At 41.5% G+C, this 17,967-nt stretch overlaps 1 protein-coding gene and 1 non-coding gene across 4 annotated transcripts in view; one reads left to right on the forward strand and one right to left on the reverse strand.

Moving 5' to 3' along the window:
• The first annotated feature begins 2,801 nt into the window (after nt 1–2,801).
• On the forward strand, nt 2,802–2,905 carry LOC123326547. The gene has a single exon (XR_006541168.1). It is a non-coding gene; the product is annotated as a U6 spliceosomal RNA (small nuclear RNA).
• Nucleotides 2,906–11,417: 8,512 nt separating this feature from the next.
• The window catches only part of SPTLC1 (serine palmitoyltransferase long chain base subunit 1), a 55,982-nt gene continuing 49,432 nt past the window's right edge, over nt 11,418–17,967 (reverse strand). For 2 of the 3 annotated variants that reach the window (XM_021694356.2, XM_044920491.1), the window contains exons 13-15: nt 17,356–17,473; nt 14,431–14,504; nt 12,669–12,862 (exon numbers count right to left, since the gene is read on the reverse strand). In XM_021694356.2, the coding sequence (XP_021550031.1) occupies nt 12,769–12,862; nt 14,431–14,504; nt 17,356–17,473 (286 nt within the window). In that variant the 3' untranslated portion in view covers nt 12,669–12,768. Of the gene's footprint in view, nt 12,863–14,430; nt 14,505–17,355; nt 17,474–17,967 lie in introns of all 3 variants that reach the window. The other variant, XM_021694357.1, reaches the window with a different exon arrangement.

Genomic DNA, 17,967 nt, shown 5'->3' on the forward strand with positions numbered 1-17,967 from the left:
TATAAATAAAATTATATAAATAAAAAATACTATAAATAAAGAAGAATAATGTTCAAGTAACTCACAAGAAAGCAAGCAAAAAACCGCCCCAAAACAACCAAATAAACAAAGAAAAAAAAACAGAGGAATGAAAAAAGGGGACAAATATAAAACAAAATACTAAAATGGCAGACTTAAGCTCTAACATATGAATGACTATTTTAAATATTAGTAGTATAAATACACCAATTAAAACACAGAGATCAGTTATTATTTAGTAAAGTTGGAAAAAATTAAGAGTGAAAAAAGGTAGAGACAGAGTGGGTAACACACGACTCAATCACTTACAGTCTATGAGAAAAATGACTACAAAACAACACTCTATTATAGATACGTAGGAAAGATAAGGATGGGAAGGCTGTATCACGCAAATATGAATTAGAAAAAAAGCAAGAGTGATGATAATAACAGAAAAGGGCATCACAGAATGATAAAGACTCGGTCAACCCACCAAGATCCAGCGATCCTAAGTTTGTGTGTAGCACACCACAAGGTTTCAAAACACACGAAGCAAAAACTGGTGGAGAAGAAAAGAGAAACAGATAAATTCACAGTTGTAGCTGGGGATTTCAAAACCCAGCTTACAACGTTTGCTAACCAACAAGTCTCCAGAGGAACAAACACCATGGCCCACTGGATTTGCCTGACATTACTGAATACTCTACCCAACAACAGCAGGATACACATCCTATGCAAGTCGCACGGGACACTCACCGGGAAGAAAGGCCAGATCCTCGGTCATACAGCAAACCTTAACCAACCTAAAAGAATTGTAATTATACAGAGTATGCTTTCTAACCACAATGCAATCAAATTAGAAATCAGTAAGTTGGCTAATTGAATATAATAAAAATTTTTAAAAAAATCAGTAAGTGAAAGACAATAGAACAATCTCCAAATTCTTGGAAATTCAACAACACACTTCTAAATAATCCCTGGGGCAAAGCAGAAGTCTCAAAGGCAACTTAAAAATAAAAATGAATGAAGGTGAATGAAAATTGAAATGAAATTGAAAATACAACATATCAAAGTTTGTGGGGTTCAGCTAATACGGTGTTTACATTAGAAAAGAGAAAATATATCAATCAATAATCTAAATTCCAACCTCAAGAGGCTGGAAAAAGAAGAGAAAGGAAAAATACAGCAACAAAAAAAGCAAGCAGAAAGAATGAAATTTAAAAAAAGGGCAGAAATCGCTGAAAATAAAAACATGAAAATGAGAGGATTAGTGAAACAAAAATTTGTCAAAAAAAATCAATAAAATTGACAAACCCTTAGCTCAACTGACAAGGATAAAAAGAGAGAAGAGACAAATGACCAGTGTCAAAATGAAAGAAGGGCACCACAAAGGATCCTTCAGACATTATAAATCATAATTTGTCACACATGTCAGAAATTTGACAACTTAGAAAAAATGGGCTAATTCCTTGAAAACCACAAACTACCAAAACCCAGCAAGATAAAACAGATACATGAATAGTCCTATAACCTCTAAAAAATAGGATCTGTAATTTAAAATTCCTGAAAAAAGGAACTTCCAGGTTCCAGATGTTTTCAAATACAGAATTTCTCCAGCATTTAAAGAATTAACACCAATTTCACAAAATGTCTGCCAGTGAAGAGAAGAGGAGGGAACACTTCCCAACTCATTTTATGAGGTCACTATTACCTTGATACCAACGTATAACAAAGAGGACATACAAATAAAGCTATACATCAACATCTCTCATGAATTTAGATGCATAAATCCTCAACAAAACAGTAGCAAAATGAATCCAGTGACGTATTAGAACAAATGTACGTCATGACCACGTGGGGTTTGTCCCAGGGATGCGAGGCTAGTTCAACATTCAAAAATCAACCAGTGTAATCCATCATATCGGCAGGCCAAATCACTTGCATGTCTATTTCTGTCTTGATGTCTGCTTCCCAGAGGATCCAGACTTCATTCATGTGCAACAATCCCGCAGCAACTTAAGTTGAGAAATATAACAGAGAGATTTTAGATGGATTTTCTTTACGATTCATTATCCGGTAAGGATGCCCAGTGCTGCTGCCGCCATTTAACATTGTTCTGGGGATCCTGGGCAATGCTGTAACAAAAGAAAAGGAAACAAGTGTAATGAACATCTACCTAGAAAAAAACCAAAAGAACCACCCAACTGCAGTTGACCCTTGAACATGAGGGTTAGGGACACTGACACCTATGCTGCAGAAAATCCCCATGTAACTTTTTTTTTTTTTAAAGATTTTATTTATTTATTTGAGAGAGTGAGAGAGAGAAAGAGCACAAGAGGGGGGAGCGGGAGAGGGAGAAGCAGACTCCCTGCTGAGCAGGTAGCCCAATGTGGGACTCGATCCCGGGACTCCAGGATCATGACCTGAGCCAAAGGCAGTCGCTTAACCAACTGAGCCACCCAGGCGCCCCCGATGTAACTTTTGACTCCCCCAAAACTTAACTACTAATAGCCTACCGTTGACCAGAAGCTTTACTGATAACACAGTCGATTAACACATATTTTGTATATTATGTATATTATGTACTGTATTTTGACGATAAAGTAAGCTAGAGAAAAGAAAATGTTATTAAGAAAATCATAAAAAAAAATACATTTATAGTAGTGTGCTGTATTTACTGGAAAAAATCTACATATAAGAGGGCCAGCACAGTTCAAACCCATGTTGTTTAAAGGTCAACTGTATTAGAACACGTACAGAAGTTCAGCAAGTTTTCCAGATCAATTTACGAAATTAATGGTCTTGTGCTTGCTTCGGCAGCACATATACTAAAATTAGAACAATACAGAGGTTAGCATGGCCCCCTTACACAGATGACACTCAAATTAGTGAATTGTTCCATGTTTTTTTAAGGAGGGTGCTTGCGATGAGCACAGTGTGTTGTATGTTAAGTGTTGAACCACTAAATTCTACACCTGAAACTAGTATTACAGTGTATGTTAACTAACTGGAATTTAAATAAAAACTTGGGGGGGAGAAAAAGGAAAAAAAACTGATGGTCTTTCTCTATGCCAGCAGTAAGTGTACTAAATATAATAAAAGTAAGATACAAATTACGATGACTAAAAGTATAAAATATCTAGAAATTATCCAAGAATCCAAAATCCTTTTATGGGGAAACAAAAACTCTAATAAAGGAGATTGAAGATCTGAATAAATACAAAGACATCCCATGCTCTTAGATAGGCACATTTCATATTATAAGATGTTGATTCTTCATAATTTAATCTATGAATGAAATGCAGTATCAGTCAAAATTCCAGCTGGTATTTTTCAAAGGAACTCAACATAATTATTTAAAAATACATATAAAGACATAAAAATCTATGAATATCTAAGTAAATTTTAGAGAAAACAAAGGGTGGGTGTGTTCTGCCAGATACTGAGACATGCTAAAGGGCCATATTTTATTTTAATTTATTTTTTATTTTTTAAAGATTTTATTTATTTGAGAAAGACAGTGAGAGAGTGGGGGGGTGCAGAGGGACAAGCAGACTCCCTGCTGAGCAAGGAGCCCGGAGTGGGACTTGATCCAAGGACCCTGAGATCATGACCTGAGCTGAAAGCAGACACTTAACCGACTGAGCCACCCAGGCACCCAAGGGCCATATTTTAATAAAGACATACTGAAATTGACACAAGAACAGATGAATAGACCAAGGGAAAATGACGATTTGAAGGTGACCCACATGTTTGTATGAGACTCAGCATAAGATAAAGTATAAAAATAAATTAATGGGGAAACAACAGACTGTTTAGAGAATGACTTGGGAATACAGAATATAGAAGAAAAATAAAATTGGGCCCCTACCTAATCCCAGACCTAGAGGCATAGATAAAGTCCTGAATGTGAAAGATAGAGTCTGGAAATCAATAGAGAGCAAAGAATGCTAAAAAGTCCTCAAACAAAAGCATAAACTGTAAGGAAAAAAAATCAATGGCTCTCATTACATCACAATTCAGGCTTCTGCTCAATAAGAGAGTTAAGACACAGATGGCAGGTCTTTAACAACACAGCTTCATGAAACTATACAGGGTTGGGTGCCTGGGTGGCTCAGTTGGTTAAGCGACTGCCTTTGGCTCAGATCATGCTCCTGGAGTCCCAGGATCGAGTCCCGCATCAGGCTTCCTGCTCAGCAGGGAGTCTGCTTCTCCCTCTGACCCTCCCCCCTCTCATGTGCTCTCTCTCTCTCATTCTCTCTCTCAAATAAATAAAAACCTAAAAAAAAAAAAAAAAAGAAACTACACAGAGTTATTGCCTAGCGTAAACCGGGAGCTAATAGAAAAATACACCAGGGAAGGGGGTAATTCAAATAGAAAAATGGGGAAAGGATATGTACAAAACATTTTCAAAATAGGAGATCCTAATTATGACTTCAGGTTGATAAATGAGGAAATGGGGGCATAAAATTATTTACACAAATGTTTTATTCTCCAGAAGGAACAAAGGGGAAATGTTTTAAGGGGTTGCCTCCTGATAGCGCGGCTGAGTGTGGGAACTGTTGGGGTGGAAATCCTTCGATACAATTTGATTTTTTTAACCATGTTTTTAAGCATGTTTTACTTTGCTGACATTTTTAAATTTAATTTTTTTTTTTTTTTTTTTTAAGTAGGCTCCACGGCCAGCATGGAGCCCAATGCAGAGCTTGAACTCAAGACCCTGAGATCAGGCCTGAGCTGAGATCAAGAGTTGGATGCTTAACCGACTGAGCCACCTAGGTGTCCCGACATCTTTAAATTTTAAAAGAAAAGGAACTAACAGCAAATAGCCTTATCCACATCTTTCAGAAAGTTAAATATCTCACTCAAGAGTCACCCAGACTGGAAATGTTGCATAAGAATGAAAATTTAAAAATATTCCCAAAATGATGGCAACATCTTCTTCTCAGGATTATATATAACCAACAAACAGAAGTAGCACAATGAAAATGTGACTTTGCATAAGAAGCTATGATTTGGTGTTTTCTTCACTTAGCAGAATGCCTTTGTTTTTGGGATTCATCTATATTGTAACACGTGTTAGAAGTTTAGTTCTAATTTTTAATTGCTGAATTTATTCCACTGTATGGATATACCACTTTTTGTTTGTTGGTTCATCAATTGGCATTTGGGTGGATTGGTTTGGGTCTATTATGAATAACACTGCTGTGAACGTTCATGTACAAGCGTTTGCGTGAGCTTGTGTTTTCATTTCTCTTGTGAGTGACACTGCTGGCTCATTTGGGAAAGTTATGCTAACTTCTTAAAATACTGCCAAACTGTTTTTCCAAAGTAGTTGCACCATTTTACCTTTTCACCAGCAGCGTATGAGGTTTTCATTTTTTCTCTATCTTGCCAATGGCTGGTATGATCTTTTTTTTTTTTTTTTTTTTAAAGATTTTATTTATTTATTCATGACAGAGAGAGAGAGAGAGAGAGAGGCAGAGGGAGAAGCAGGCTCCCAAGGAGCAGGGAGCCCGATGCGGGACTCGATCCCAGGACCCTGAGATCATGACCTGAGCCGAAGGCAGATGCTTAACCATCTGAGCCACCCAGGGGCCCAGGTATGATCTTTTTTATTATACTCATTCTAGTGGGTGTGAGGTGGTATCTTGGTAGTTCCAATTTGCATTTTTCTAATGATTAATGATGTCGAATAGGTTTTCATGAGCTTTTTAGACACTAACTGGCTCTTGGTGAAATGTTTTCCACCATTTTAAAATGAGGATTTTTGATTTCTTATTTCTTCATATACATGGATACACATCCTTGATTATATGTTTTGCAAATAGTTTCTCACAGTCTGTGGCTTGTCTTCATTTCCTTCATTCTGTCCTTTTGAGAGCAAATTTAAAACATTTTAAAACTTTTTTTTTTTTGATATAGAAAGAGACCTGGGTGGGGTGCAGAGGGAGAGGGAGAGATAAAGAGAATTTTAAGTAGGCTCCAGGCCCAGCACGGGGTTCGATCTCACAACCCTTAGATCACAACCTGAGATGAAATCAAGAGCCAGATGCTTAACCAACTGAGCCACCCAGCACCCCAATTATGTTTGTTTTTGTTTGTTTTTTCAGTAGGCTTCATGCTAGTGTGGGGCTCAAGCTCACAACCCTGAGATCAAGAGTTGGACACTTAACCAACTGAGCCACCCAGGAACCCCTGCAAATTTAAAAAATTTTAATGAAGCTTATCAGTGTTTTTCTTTGGCCCATGCTTTTGGTGTTCTACATAAGAAATCTTTGCCTAACCAATGATTTAAAAGATTTTCTCCTATGCTTTCTCCTAGAAGTTTTATAGTGTAACCTGATATTTAGGCTTTGGGTCCATTATGTGTTGATTTTGTATATAGTGTGAGATAAAGGTCTACTTTATTTATTCTTAAAGATTTTATGTATTTATTTGAGAGAAGAGAGAGAAAGAGCAGTGAGAGAGAGAGTGAACACGAGCCGGGGGGGGGCGGTGGTAGAGGGAGAGGGAGAAGAAGGCCTCCTGCAGAGCAGGGAGCCCGATCCGGGACTTGATCCCAGGACCCTGAGATCATGACCTGAGCCGAAGGCAGATGCTCAACCGACTGAGCCACCCAGGCACCCCCATAAGGGTCTAATTTAAATCAAGGCATCATAAAGGCAACACTCGGTCTGATGGCTCTGGGGGGAATCTGTTCCTGGCCCCTTCCGGCTTCTGGTGGTTGTTGGTGTTCCTCTCCTTGTGGCTACTCACTGCAGCCTGTCTTCATATGGCCTTCTCCTCTGGGGTGATCTCCTCTGTCTAAGGCTCTTTTTGCCTCTATCTTAGAAGGACATGTGTGGTGGCGTTTTGGGCCCACCATTGTAATTCACAGCAATCTCATCTCAAAATCTGTAACTTCTTCACAGGTGCACAGACCCCTTTTTCCAGATAAGATAACATTTACAAGTTCCAGGGATTAGGACTTAATTCTTTGGGTGGCCATTATTTGACCTACTAAAATACCCAATTCTCTCAGCAACATCTTTTGAGAAGACTATCCTTTTCCCTTAGAATCGGGACTTTGGCACTGCTGAAAATCAACTGACCATAAATGTAAGGGTTTATTCCTGAAGTCTCAACTCTGTTCCATTGATATATCCTAGTATCAGTACATACTGTCTTGCTAACTGCAGTATTATAGTAAATTTTAAAATCAGGTAGTGTAAATCCTTCAACTTTATTCTTTTTAAAAATTGTTTTGGCTACTATAGGTCTCTATTTTCATATAAATTTCAGGATCAGCTTGATTTCTGCATAAAAGTCTGCTGGAATTTTGATAAGGACTGCACTGAATCTCTAATGTGGGAAATCTTCCAATCTATGAACACGGAATATCTTTCCATTTACTTAAATCTTTGTCAATTTCTCATAGCAATATTTTGTAATTTTTGTATTTTTCAGTGTACAAGTCTTTACCTTTTGTTAAATTTATTTTGAGGCTATTATTCACAGAATTGTTTCCTTAATTTCATTTCAGATTGTTTGTTGCTAATATACAGAAATACAACTCATTTTTATATATTGGTCTGGTATCTTCTGATCTTTTTTTTTTTTTTTTTAAGCACAGTAAGGCATCTTTATTCATGTGTCCCATTGATTCATGATAACGAAAAGATGGAATCCCTTCTTCCAACAGTGGCTTAAGAGGATCTTCCAGAATTAGCCATGTGTAGGAATCCTTGACAAATTAAGCCAGCCAAATACAAGTTAGCTACATTGAAGAGTGCATAATCTATATTATTCCACTGAAAATACGGTTAGAGAAAACATTTCCAATTAACATATCAATGCTGAATTGTTTTCTTTTTATATTTCATTAATAGAATGATGGAACAAGGAACAGACCTCTTCATTTATCTAGTACAGTGCTTTCATATTCTAGAAAAGGGAGGTGGATTCCAAAGAGATTACATGAATTGTTTAAGGTTACTCAACTTGTCATACAGTTGGATCCAGATCCCTGATATCCTGGTTCTCCTACTGCGGTCACACTCTTTCTGATTTCATCCCAGGTTAACATGTCCCAAAGGATAGGAGTTGTTCTCAATGCTGGCTACATATTTATCTTCTGATCTTGCTAAACACATTTATTACTATAGTTCTTTATATAGATGCCTTAAGATTTTCTATATATATTGTCATCTGCAAATAAATTTACTTCCTTTTTTCCAGTCTAATTCCTCCCCTGCCATTGCACAGGCTAGATTCTCCAGTAAAATTGTGACTAGAATTTAGGACTGTTTGTGTCCATGTTCAGGAAAGTATATGTAGTTTTCTTTTCTTGTAATTTGTTTGGCTTGGTATCACATCTCCTCCATTTTTTTTCTGAAAGAAATTTGTGAGTGATTGGTATTTTTAAATGTTTGATAGAATTTACTAGTAAAGCCATCTAGACCTGGACATTTTTGTGAGATTTGAAATTTCTCAATGTATTTGTTATACACTGGTTTTTTTTTTTTTTTTTGAAAGCTTCTTTTTTTTTTTTTTTTTTTTTTTTTTTAAAGATTTTATTTATTTATTTGAGAGAGAGAGAGTGAGAGACAGAGAGCATGAGAGGGGGGAGGGTCAGAGGGAGAAGCAGACTCCCTACCGAGCAGGGAGCCAGACGCGGGACTCGATCCCGGGACTCCAGGATCATGACCTGAGCCGAAGGCAGTCGCTTAACCAACTGAGCCACCCAGGCGCCCTGTATTTGTTATACTTTTATTCAGATTTTTATTTCTCATAGAATTTATTAATCTGTGTCTTCCTTGGAATTCATTCACGTAGTCTAATTCATTGGCATAAACTTATAATACTCTTATACTCTTCTTAATTTCTGTGGAAATGGTAGTGATGTTGACCCTCTAGGTCTTTTGGTAACTTGTGTCTTCTCTGTTTCTTTCTTGGTCAGTCCAGCAAGGGTTTGTCAATAGTTTCATTAATTTCCTCTATCTTTCTATTTCTATTTTATTGATTTCCTCTCTGTTCTTTATTTCTTTTCTTCAGGCCTCGTCTGCTCTTCTTTTTCCAGTTTCTTAGGGTGGAAGCTTAGGTTATTGACCGGAAACCTTTTCTTTTCTGATAGAGGCATTTAAAGCTACAGATTTCCTTCTCCCCACTGCTTTAGCTGTGTCACATAAATTTTGTTATATTTAATCAGTTCAGAAGATTTAAGAAACTTCCCTTGTGATTCTTTGATCCATGAGTTATTTAGATACTTGGGGTTTTTCCAGTTTTCTTTTGAGAATCTCTGACCTAATTGTGTTGTGGACAGAGAACATATACTTTTTTGTGATTTCAATCTTTTTAAATTTATTGAGACTTGTTTTACAGCCCAGCATGTGTTTATCCTGAAGGCTTTCATGGACAGTTGAAAAGACCATGTGTTCCGGAGTTTCTGAGTAGAATGTTCTACAAATGTAGGTAGGTTTGCTCATGTTGGTTGATAGTGTTGTTCAGGCCTTCTTTATATACTAACTTTCTTGTTGTTTGTTCTATCAGTTATTTAGGGTGGGCTTTTTCAAATTTCCAACTATTACTGTTAAATTATCTATTCTTTCAATTATGCCAGTTTTGCTTTATGTATTTTAGGACTCTATTTTTAGGAGCATATACACTTATATGTTATAACATAAATGTATGTTATATTTTCACTATGCATTGACACTTTTATCATTCTGTAATGTCTCTATTTGTAGTAATACTTCTTGTCTTAAAAGTCCATTATTTTTCTAATACTGATACCAGTCACTCCAGCTCTCATATGGTTCTTGATTACATGGCAAATTTTTCATCTCCTTAATTTCTACTTATTTGTGTCTTTGTGAAGTGTATCTCAGCATAATTTATTTTTTTTAACGTAATCTGCCAACCTCAGCCTTTAGAATGAATTGCTTTGTCCATTTATGTTCTAATGCAATTATCTATATGGTTGGGGTTTTGCGGTTTCATATGGATTTTTGTACCTCTATTCTTCCTTTTATTGCTTTCTTCTGTTATTTTTCAGTTTACTGTTTTAATTCTAATTTCCCCAGTTATTTCTTGATCAGAAGGAGCTGTCCCCTAGCAGATTCCTCAGGAAGGGCTTATGAACACAACATTGAGCTCTAACTTTAAATTGTTTTTCTACCAACTTCTTACTTTTGAAAGACTGCTTTTCTGGATACTTGGTTCATATTTCTTTTTCCATTGAATCTTGACAATGTTGCTCCACTTGTTTTCCTTTGTATGTTGCTTTTCAGAGATGACTTTTTATTTTTAAACCTTCTACCCCATTTTCCTCTTTACGAGGCACTAGGTAGGAAAATGAAGTTTAGGTATTCTCTACAGCATAATCCATACTGTAGGTGTGTGTTATGAATGATTTTATTTGATATTCTCATAAAGACAGTGTTTTGGGAAGATGGAGATAACTGAAATGTAGGTGGCCATAATCGTCCTCACACATTCTGTCTTCTGGGACACTAAGGTTTTATGTACACAAGGAAAGAGGACGTCAGGCCTGAACATCCAATGATTACAGTCTTCTTTCATAGATTTAAAGATGCACCTTTTCCACAGACATTACATTTGTTATTGAAATGCATCCTACAACTGGCATATTACATTCAGTGATACAGAAAACAAATGCATATGGTCCCGTTTGTGGAGTTCTAGCTTTGAAATACTGCTCTCTTTTGTGTCCCAACCTGTCCAGAGCCCCACATTTCCTCAGTTGGCACCTAGCTGTAGATAGGGAGGGGAGCAGTCACTTGGCTTTTCCCACCCCTGTGGGCACCCGTGCCGAGTGAAAATGGTCCCCAAATGGCTTCCGCGCGGCCTGCCCCAGCCAGGTCACGGACAGAGCCCTCCAGAACCTTCTCACTGGTTCTCAGAGAAATGTGTGCCCTGCTTCAGATTTGAGAGGAGTTTTCGCTCAGCATTCCGCCTCAGTTTTATACAATTTTGTTATTCCTAGCATATATTTTTTTTGTGGTGTATATAACTGGATGTTGGTCACTGTGTAGTTTTAATAGAAAGACTTTAGTTTTGTTTTTTTGTTGAAAATGCTGATGTTCCCAAGGGCTGAAGTTAAAGGCTGTATGTTGTTTCCACCATCTTTCCAGGAGCTTCTGTCGTTTTTAAAACATAGCAATGAACATCTAGATGTTGAAATGTTGACACAGAAAATATGAAAAGAGCTGAAAAGTTGCTATCATGATTTGCTAATGACAACAACAGCTCAGGCTTCTGTGCTTAGTGGCCCAGGCTCAACCAGTAGGAACCCAGAGAATTCCAGACACTATACACTGACGAAAGGCACTAAGACATTTAACTAGTATTTTCTAAACACAGACACCAAGAATATCACCCTACAAATGCAGAAAAGTTAAAATCAAGAGACTGTTCTGTTGAATATATTACACATGCAAATAGACTGATTATCAGGAATGTAGGTTTATTTCATTAAAAAATAAAGCAGAAAGATTCACCCCCAAAGAGAGTACCTTGCAGCAGCAGTCACAAGGCATGGATGTATGAAGTGCCTCAAGCAAAATAGAAACTGAACATTAAAAAAATATGTTATTTAAAAAGACGTTGAAGACCATTTGTTAATAGGAACATAGACTATAAAAATGGCATTCTTATACATTTTTTAAACAATTTTATTCCTTTACCTTTACTAAGACAGGAAATAACGGTGTAATGTTTACGCACTACCTTGTGGCACCCAGCACAAACATTTACACCACCGAACCTGGTTTGCTAAAGAAAAAAAAGATAGCTAAAGTACAGCTTAAAAACTTTATTTTTAGTGTGTTCACATTTTTAGATATTTGAAATCCACAGCTAAAAGGAAAAGTAATTTTCCTTAGCTTAGAAAAAGACTGTAGTTATATATCCTTAGGCAAACCACTCCACAAAAAAGGAATACATTCAAGATATTCTAAAATATCAAGGACATGATTTCTAGTCTAGGAACATCACAGTAACCCTCTTCCTAAAACAGATCAGAAGTCAACACATAATAAATGTGAAGATCAATTATATTAAAATAAAGTAGTATTTGATTTAAATTATTGATCACTTGGGAAATACAATGAGTACTCATTCTCCGGTTAGGTATGTTAAGATTAGCTATTAGAAATGGTGTAACATCAATATTCAGTGTGTATAAAAATTTTAGGATTCAAATATATTACAATGAAAAGTTTATCATAATCGCACAAAAAGTGTTTCCTTATATATTAGCCACCACTGAGCTGCACAGGAGGAAGGCTGAAAAAGATGCGGTTGAATTAGACCGTTGAGAACAGGTTTTGTGTCCTAGACGGTGAGGTGTTCCTCCAAGCTCTAATGCTGCAGAGACGTTATTCTAGGAAACGTTAAGGAGTGCCTGCACGCTCTTTACTATCGGAGGGAGAGAAGATAAACCGGAGCTCCATTTTTAAACAACAAAAAAAGAATATAAAATACTAGTATAATAAAACATTTAAACAGTACTAAATAGCACAATTTAAATACCAGTTATATGCTGTCATTAGTTTTCTTCTTAAAAAAATCAGTTCCTGGGCTTTCAGATGTGTTTTCTTTTTAAAAATAACCAGCATCCTCCTCGTGGGGCGCCAAGTCCACGCCCACGCCCACGCCCGGGGGCCACCCCTCCAGGTACCCGCAGGACTCTCCCAGGTCACAAGGCAGCGATGCAGAGGCCTGTGCGTGTGCTGCGGGGCGGCTGCCCGCCCGGCCCTAGGACCCGGCCTAGAGCAGCACAGCCTGGGCCACCTCCTTGATTGTGCGCGCGGCTCTCTCCAGTTCTTCGTCTGTTTGCTCCACTGTGACCACAACCCTAATGCTGAGAAATAACGACACAGAAAATCGTCAAAGGAGAGTCTAGGGCACCTGTTTTGTCAGTCAAGTTCTACTGGCACATGGCCCCACTCATTAGTGGGCCTACTGTCTGCAGCCACTTCCTCACTGCTCAGCGGAGTCAAGTGTGCCCACGGACTGGCCAGTTACAGAAGTCTGCCACTCCTGGCCCGACTACTGGTGCATCCAGTCAGGGAAGCTCGTGGTGGGGCTCTGCCCGGGGGTGCCGGGAATCCCGCCCTTTACATCATCTACTGCTCTGAGCACCACCAGGCCCGAAGCTGGAATTCAGTACATCTCAAATCAAGGAGTGTCTGCGTGCCCGTGCTCACTTACAGTTCAGTAAGTCATGCAGAAGTTCTGTAATACTTGAGGCAAGGCAGACATTTTTAAGTTTTCAGGAAACCGAAGACCAAAACTATCAGTTTGACAGGGCACTTCTGCCTCTTCTCCCCCACTTACTTCCCTCTGCAAACATCTGTATCATCCACTGGACACCTGCACTGAGCTGTGCTGTGCTGGGCAGGGAGCCCCGAGGGTACAAAGCAAGTGTGGCCCCTGTTCTGAAACACAGGCTCACGGCTTTGCCTGGGTGCAATCAGACATGAGAGGGCAGGATCTTTAGGGCACCTCCGAGCTGCTGCCAATGGTCTTCCAGAATCCCAGTCTGGCCCTCCGTGTCTGCACAGTGCTCGGGACTCCAGAGTCTTCCCGGACCCCCCGGGCTTTCCCCATTCTCCAGGGCCCTCTCACTTGTCCCTCTCAAGCTAGTGCTCTGGCCCCCCAGACGCACTTGAGGGTCTCCATACCACCGCACACCCTGCTAGAAGGTGGTACCAACAAGTCTGTCTGACATACTTGATCTTTTGGGTTTGGCTTGAACATCACCTACTCTTAGAAGCCTGAGTCCCTTCCAGGTCAGAATGAATCATGCCCTCCTCCTCGGACCTCACCGACCTTGTGCTATGACCCTGAGCCCTTCATGCTCTGGGTGTCTACCTCCTTCGACTATACTTGAAGTGCCGATGAATGAGCACGAATTTTAAATCAAGAGTCCAAGTGCTCTCCCATGTACGGCTTCTTGAACCTCTCTAGATCTTCCCCACTGTTGCTTTGTTTTTCCCTGGGTGGTTTATATGTGTTTGCCAGGTGAAGTACCACACAGCGCTGCAGCCAGCAGTGGGGTCAACACCACTGTCTGGATGTGCCCCTCCCACAGGACGGCCCTCATGGCGGACGTGGCTGGCACAGCGAATGCAGCTTAGGGTCATGGTAGACCTCTGCGGATCAGAACTTCGGCTGTCCCAGCTTAGTCCTGGGGTCTCACACACTTCTTTGAGTTAACTGGGAGGGTACAGTGAGTCCTGGGGGGTTGCTTTACAGTTAAAAATTAAAAAACGGCCAGTTTAAGGACAGAAAACAGATGATGTACTATAGTACACATTCTTCCTTATCCTGTGATAGTCTTTCAAACATTTTCAGAACAGAATACATTTTATACAGAGTTCTGAAAGTAGGAAAAACAAGTCAGGTCACAGTTTAACGTCCACCAACCTTGGAGGAGGGAGGCACTTCTCTTCTTTCTCCAGGTAGCGTGCCTGGGTTAATGCGATGCTTCTGTCCATGCACTGTATGAAGAAGAGGGACACGTTTGCAAGCTGGGCTGCGGACACTGTGCTCATTACAACAGGAAGGTACTCTGAAATGCTATCCTTAACCACAGCATGCATTCATTTTTCCAGTTACAACTGTGAGAAGGCAAAACAGCAATACCAGGACCCCGTCCTGAGCAGCCCCAAGCGACATGACTGCCCTGCGGCGGCGCCCTCCACTCTGGACCGCCCAGGGCACCGCCGTGAGCCATGTGGCTGTCCAGCACCGTGCGACAGGGCTAGTGCCACCGAGAGACCCAACTTTTAATTTTACTCAATTTAAATAGCCACAGGAAGCTAGGAATTTCCATTTTAAACAAACCAGAAGAAGGACATGGGGAAATAGTCCCAGCAAAGCCCCAGGAATGAACCAAAAGTTGGACTTAATAGTAACACCAGGTGAATGGTTTCAGAGACAAACTGGTCACACTTCAAATATGAGCCATTCCTCTGATTTCCGTGGGCTCCCTTCGAGCAGGTGCTACCAGGCCAGAAGTCTGGTGTCACCCATTTTTTGCATAGCTTTCTCATACCTTAACCACTTGTCAATTTTTTTTAAAAGTTCAAACATGCTCTATCAAAATAAAGAAAGTATGAAAATCAGATTGAAGTCACGGTTGATCAGGGTTTCTTTTTGGGTGATGAAAATGTTCTGGAATGAGGTGGTGTACAGCCTTGTGAGTGTACTCAAAACCACTCAGCTGTATTATTTTAAAAGGGTGAATTTTCTGGTCTGTGCATTATATTTAAAAATGCATCAGTCAGAGCCAGGGGACTGATAAAGGAAGGAGCAAGCACTCCCAGGGCTGGGCAGTGAGGGTGTCTGCCTGAAGAGGGGCCCCGCTGTCCGCCGCCAGGCGGGCTGTGCGCTGCTGCATGCCCGACGGAAACCACCAGCAGGCAACACAGCAGACTCCCACTCATGCTCCATCTGCAGTATACTCGGAGGAGTTAACTCCTGAACACATCTGGACTGGCTCTGTTCCTAGCCCTGGTTAGCTAAGGAACATTATAAATCATCGCTCAGTTTGTAAAAACAGTGTCTTGTCAAGCAACTCAACGAGCACTTGGCAAGAGCTCTGCGTTGTGCAAAGCTCACGTGACGGTCTGCACCACAGCTGTCTCCTCTCTCTCCAATACTGACCGGGCAGTGCAGCAGAGCTCGAGACGAGGACGCAAACACACTGCAGGACTGCTCTTCTGTGCACAAAGGCAGTTTCCAGACTGTATTTTGTCCCTCCCCCGAGGCCCTGCTCCCTGATTCATGAGGGATCTCATGAGGAGGTCTTGGAGAGGCCTGGCCTCGGGCTGGGGCCTCAGACGGAGTCTGGCATCTGTGAGTTGTGCAGACTCTCGCCTTCTCTTCTGTTCTGAGGACAAGACGCACAAGTGTGGCCCACGTATCCCATGCTTCTCTCGCCTGCCCTCGGCAGTGTCTCTGGCACAAGCAGAAGGAAGACCCCACTGCTGTTCTCTCTTAAGAACCGAGGGGGCTCTCACGTGGAACGGGCATGGAGCCGGTCCAGAGCGCCATCCCGAGGGGGGCCGGCGGGGGCTGGGGTGACGGGGCTTGCGGCTCCGAGAGGATGCCCTGCAGCTGTCGGTGTCAGGCACCCCGCTGGGCAATCTGCTTAGCGCACGAGCTCAGCGGTCACACGAAGCCAGTGTGACAGCTCTTACTGCCGCGTCCATTTAGCTTGCATCTAACTTATAAACTGTTTTGGTGCCACATAACCCCAAGGATGCTGGACTTTGTTTACGTCCGCATAGACTCACGTGACCTCACAGTACAAGTGCCGAGGTGGTAAAAGGTGCCTCTGGGATGTTTCTTCCCTTGAGAGGGAGTCTGTCTTTCTCACGCTTGCAGAGCTGTACCCAAGGGGACACCTGTGGCACCTCTGCACTCAGAAGGTGACAGTCACTGCAGCCTGACTGCTCATAATCACACACATTTCCTTACTTAGGAATCTCAGATTCTGCGTTTGGTTTTGTTTTATGAGATGACCGACTCCAGAAGGCCACAAACCGCACGAAGCTCTCCACGATCCATCCTTCACACTGTGGGACGCAGGACAGCTAAAGCAAGCTGGGACGCAGAGGGTGGCGTCACCCTTGGTCTCCACAGAGCAGTGATGTGACCAGGGAGAGAGGCCTGACCCCCTGGCCACAGCAGGGCAAAGGCTCACGGTGGAGGACAGCCATCACCCTGACGCCCAGTGGCAGGGCCTCGGAGCAGAGGCCCCTGGAAGGAACCATCAGGACGAGCAGCACAGGGAGGCAGAACAAAGCCTGCTTCCATTCTCAAATGCATGCTAGCTGCACTGAAGAGTCAGGTAAAGGCAGGGCCACCCTAGCATGCTCGCTCAAGGGGCTGCATGGCCACTTCCGTTCCTCTGTGAGGAGGAGGGGTTGCTGCATGGAGGCAAGGGAGCAGGGCCGGGCTCCAGGAAACCAGCTCTACTGAGCACAGAAGGGCAAGCAGTCTTCCCCGGAGAGGCATTTCTCAGTTAATAACTAAGTTACAATTACTAGTAAAATCACTTTCAGGAGATAAAGATATTTAAGTCAACCTCCAAATCAGGCCTGGTAAAGGAGTGGTCTTTCTTCCTTTCTGGTTACCAGAGTATTTTGACCTGTCTCTGAGCTATGTTGGGGTTTCAGTCCAGACAGCTGTCCAGTGCTCTGTGGGACTGTGACTCATAACGCCACCCCACCTACATGTATGAAAGCCTGGCTTTGGACACTAAGCGAATGGGTTTTCTGGAAAGCTAATCATTTAGACATTTAAACACTGCGTGGGGTCAAGGCAGAAGAACTACATACTTACATGATTTACAATCTCCTGAAGTAGTTTAACGTCTTTTTCTCGAGACCCAGTGCTGTCTGTTAGCTGCAGGTGAAATGCTGGAGAAAGGGACTCCCCCACCACTTTTAACCCAGAGATGCTGAAAGCAAACACACATGCAAGCGTAAGTCCCTTCCAGGTGCAAAGATATCCCACATCTAAGTAATCGTACAAAGTCTGCATTAATGAATGGAACAGAAGCTTGTGGCTTTTCCAGGGAAGCATCATGTGGTGGCTCCAATCCCGACAGACACAGCTGAAATCCATGCTCTGGGCAGGGCTCGCTAGTCTAGGATGCGCCTACAAGGCCGCTCCGTGAGTGTGGCTGCAAGGCAGGTCCGTGTCCTGACAGACACCTCTGGCTCACACCTGCAGGCCGCTCCCTCCTCTCTGCCCACAGTTCCCCTCCTCATCTGCCCCTCTCCCTGTGTTCTGCAGCTGGCCAATAAGCCAGATCCCAGCCTGAGGACCACCTCCTGGGGCCTCCCTCCCAAACCACTCTTCTGGGGAAGCGTCTACACTATTGTTTCCTACTACTGTTTCCTTCATGACTACTTACTATTGATAATGTTCCCTTGTTTATTATCTCAGTCT

The sequence above is a fragment of the Neomonachus schauinslandi genome, chromosome 13, assembly GCF_002201575.2.
Source record: "Neomonachus schauinslandi chromosome 13, ASM220157v2, whole genome shotgun sequence".
NCBI lineage: Eukaryota > Metazoa > Chordata > Mammalia > Carnivora > Phocidae > Neomonachus > Neomonachus schauinslandi.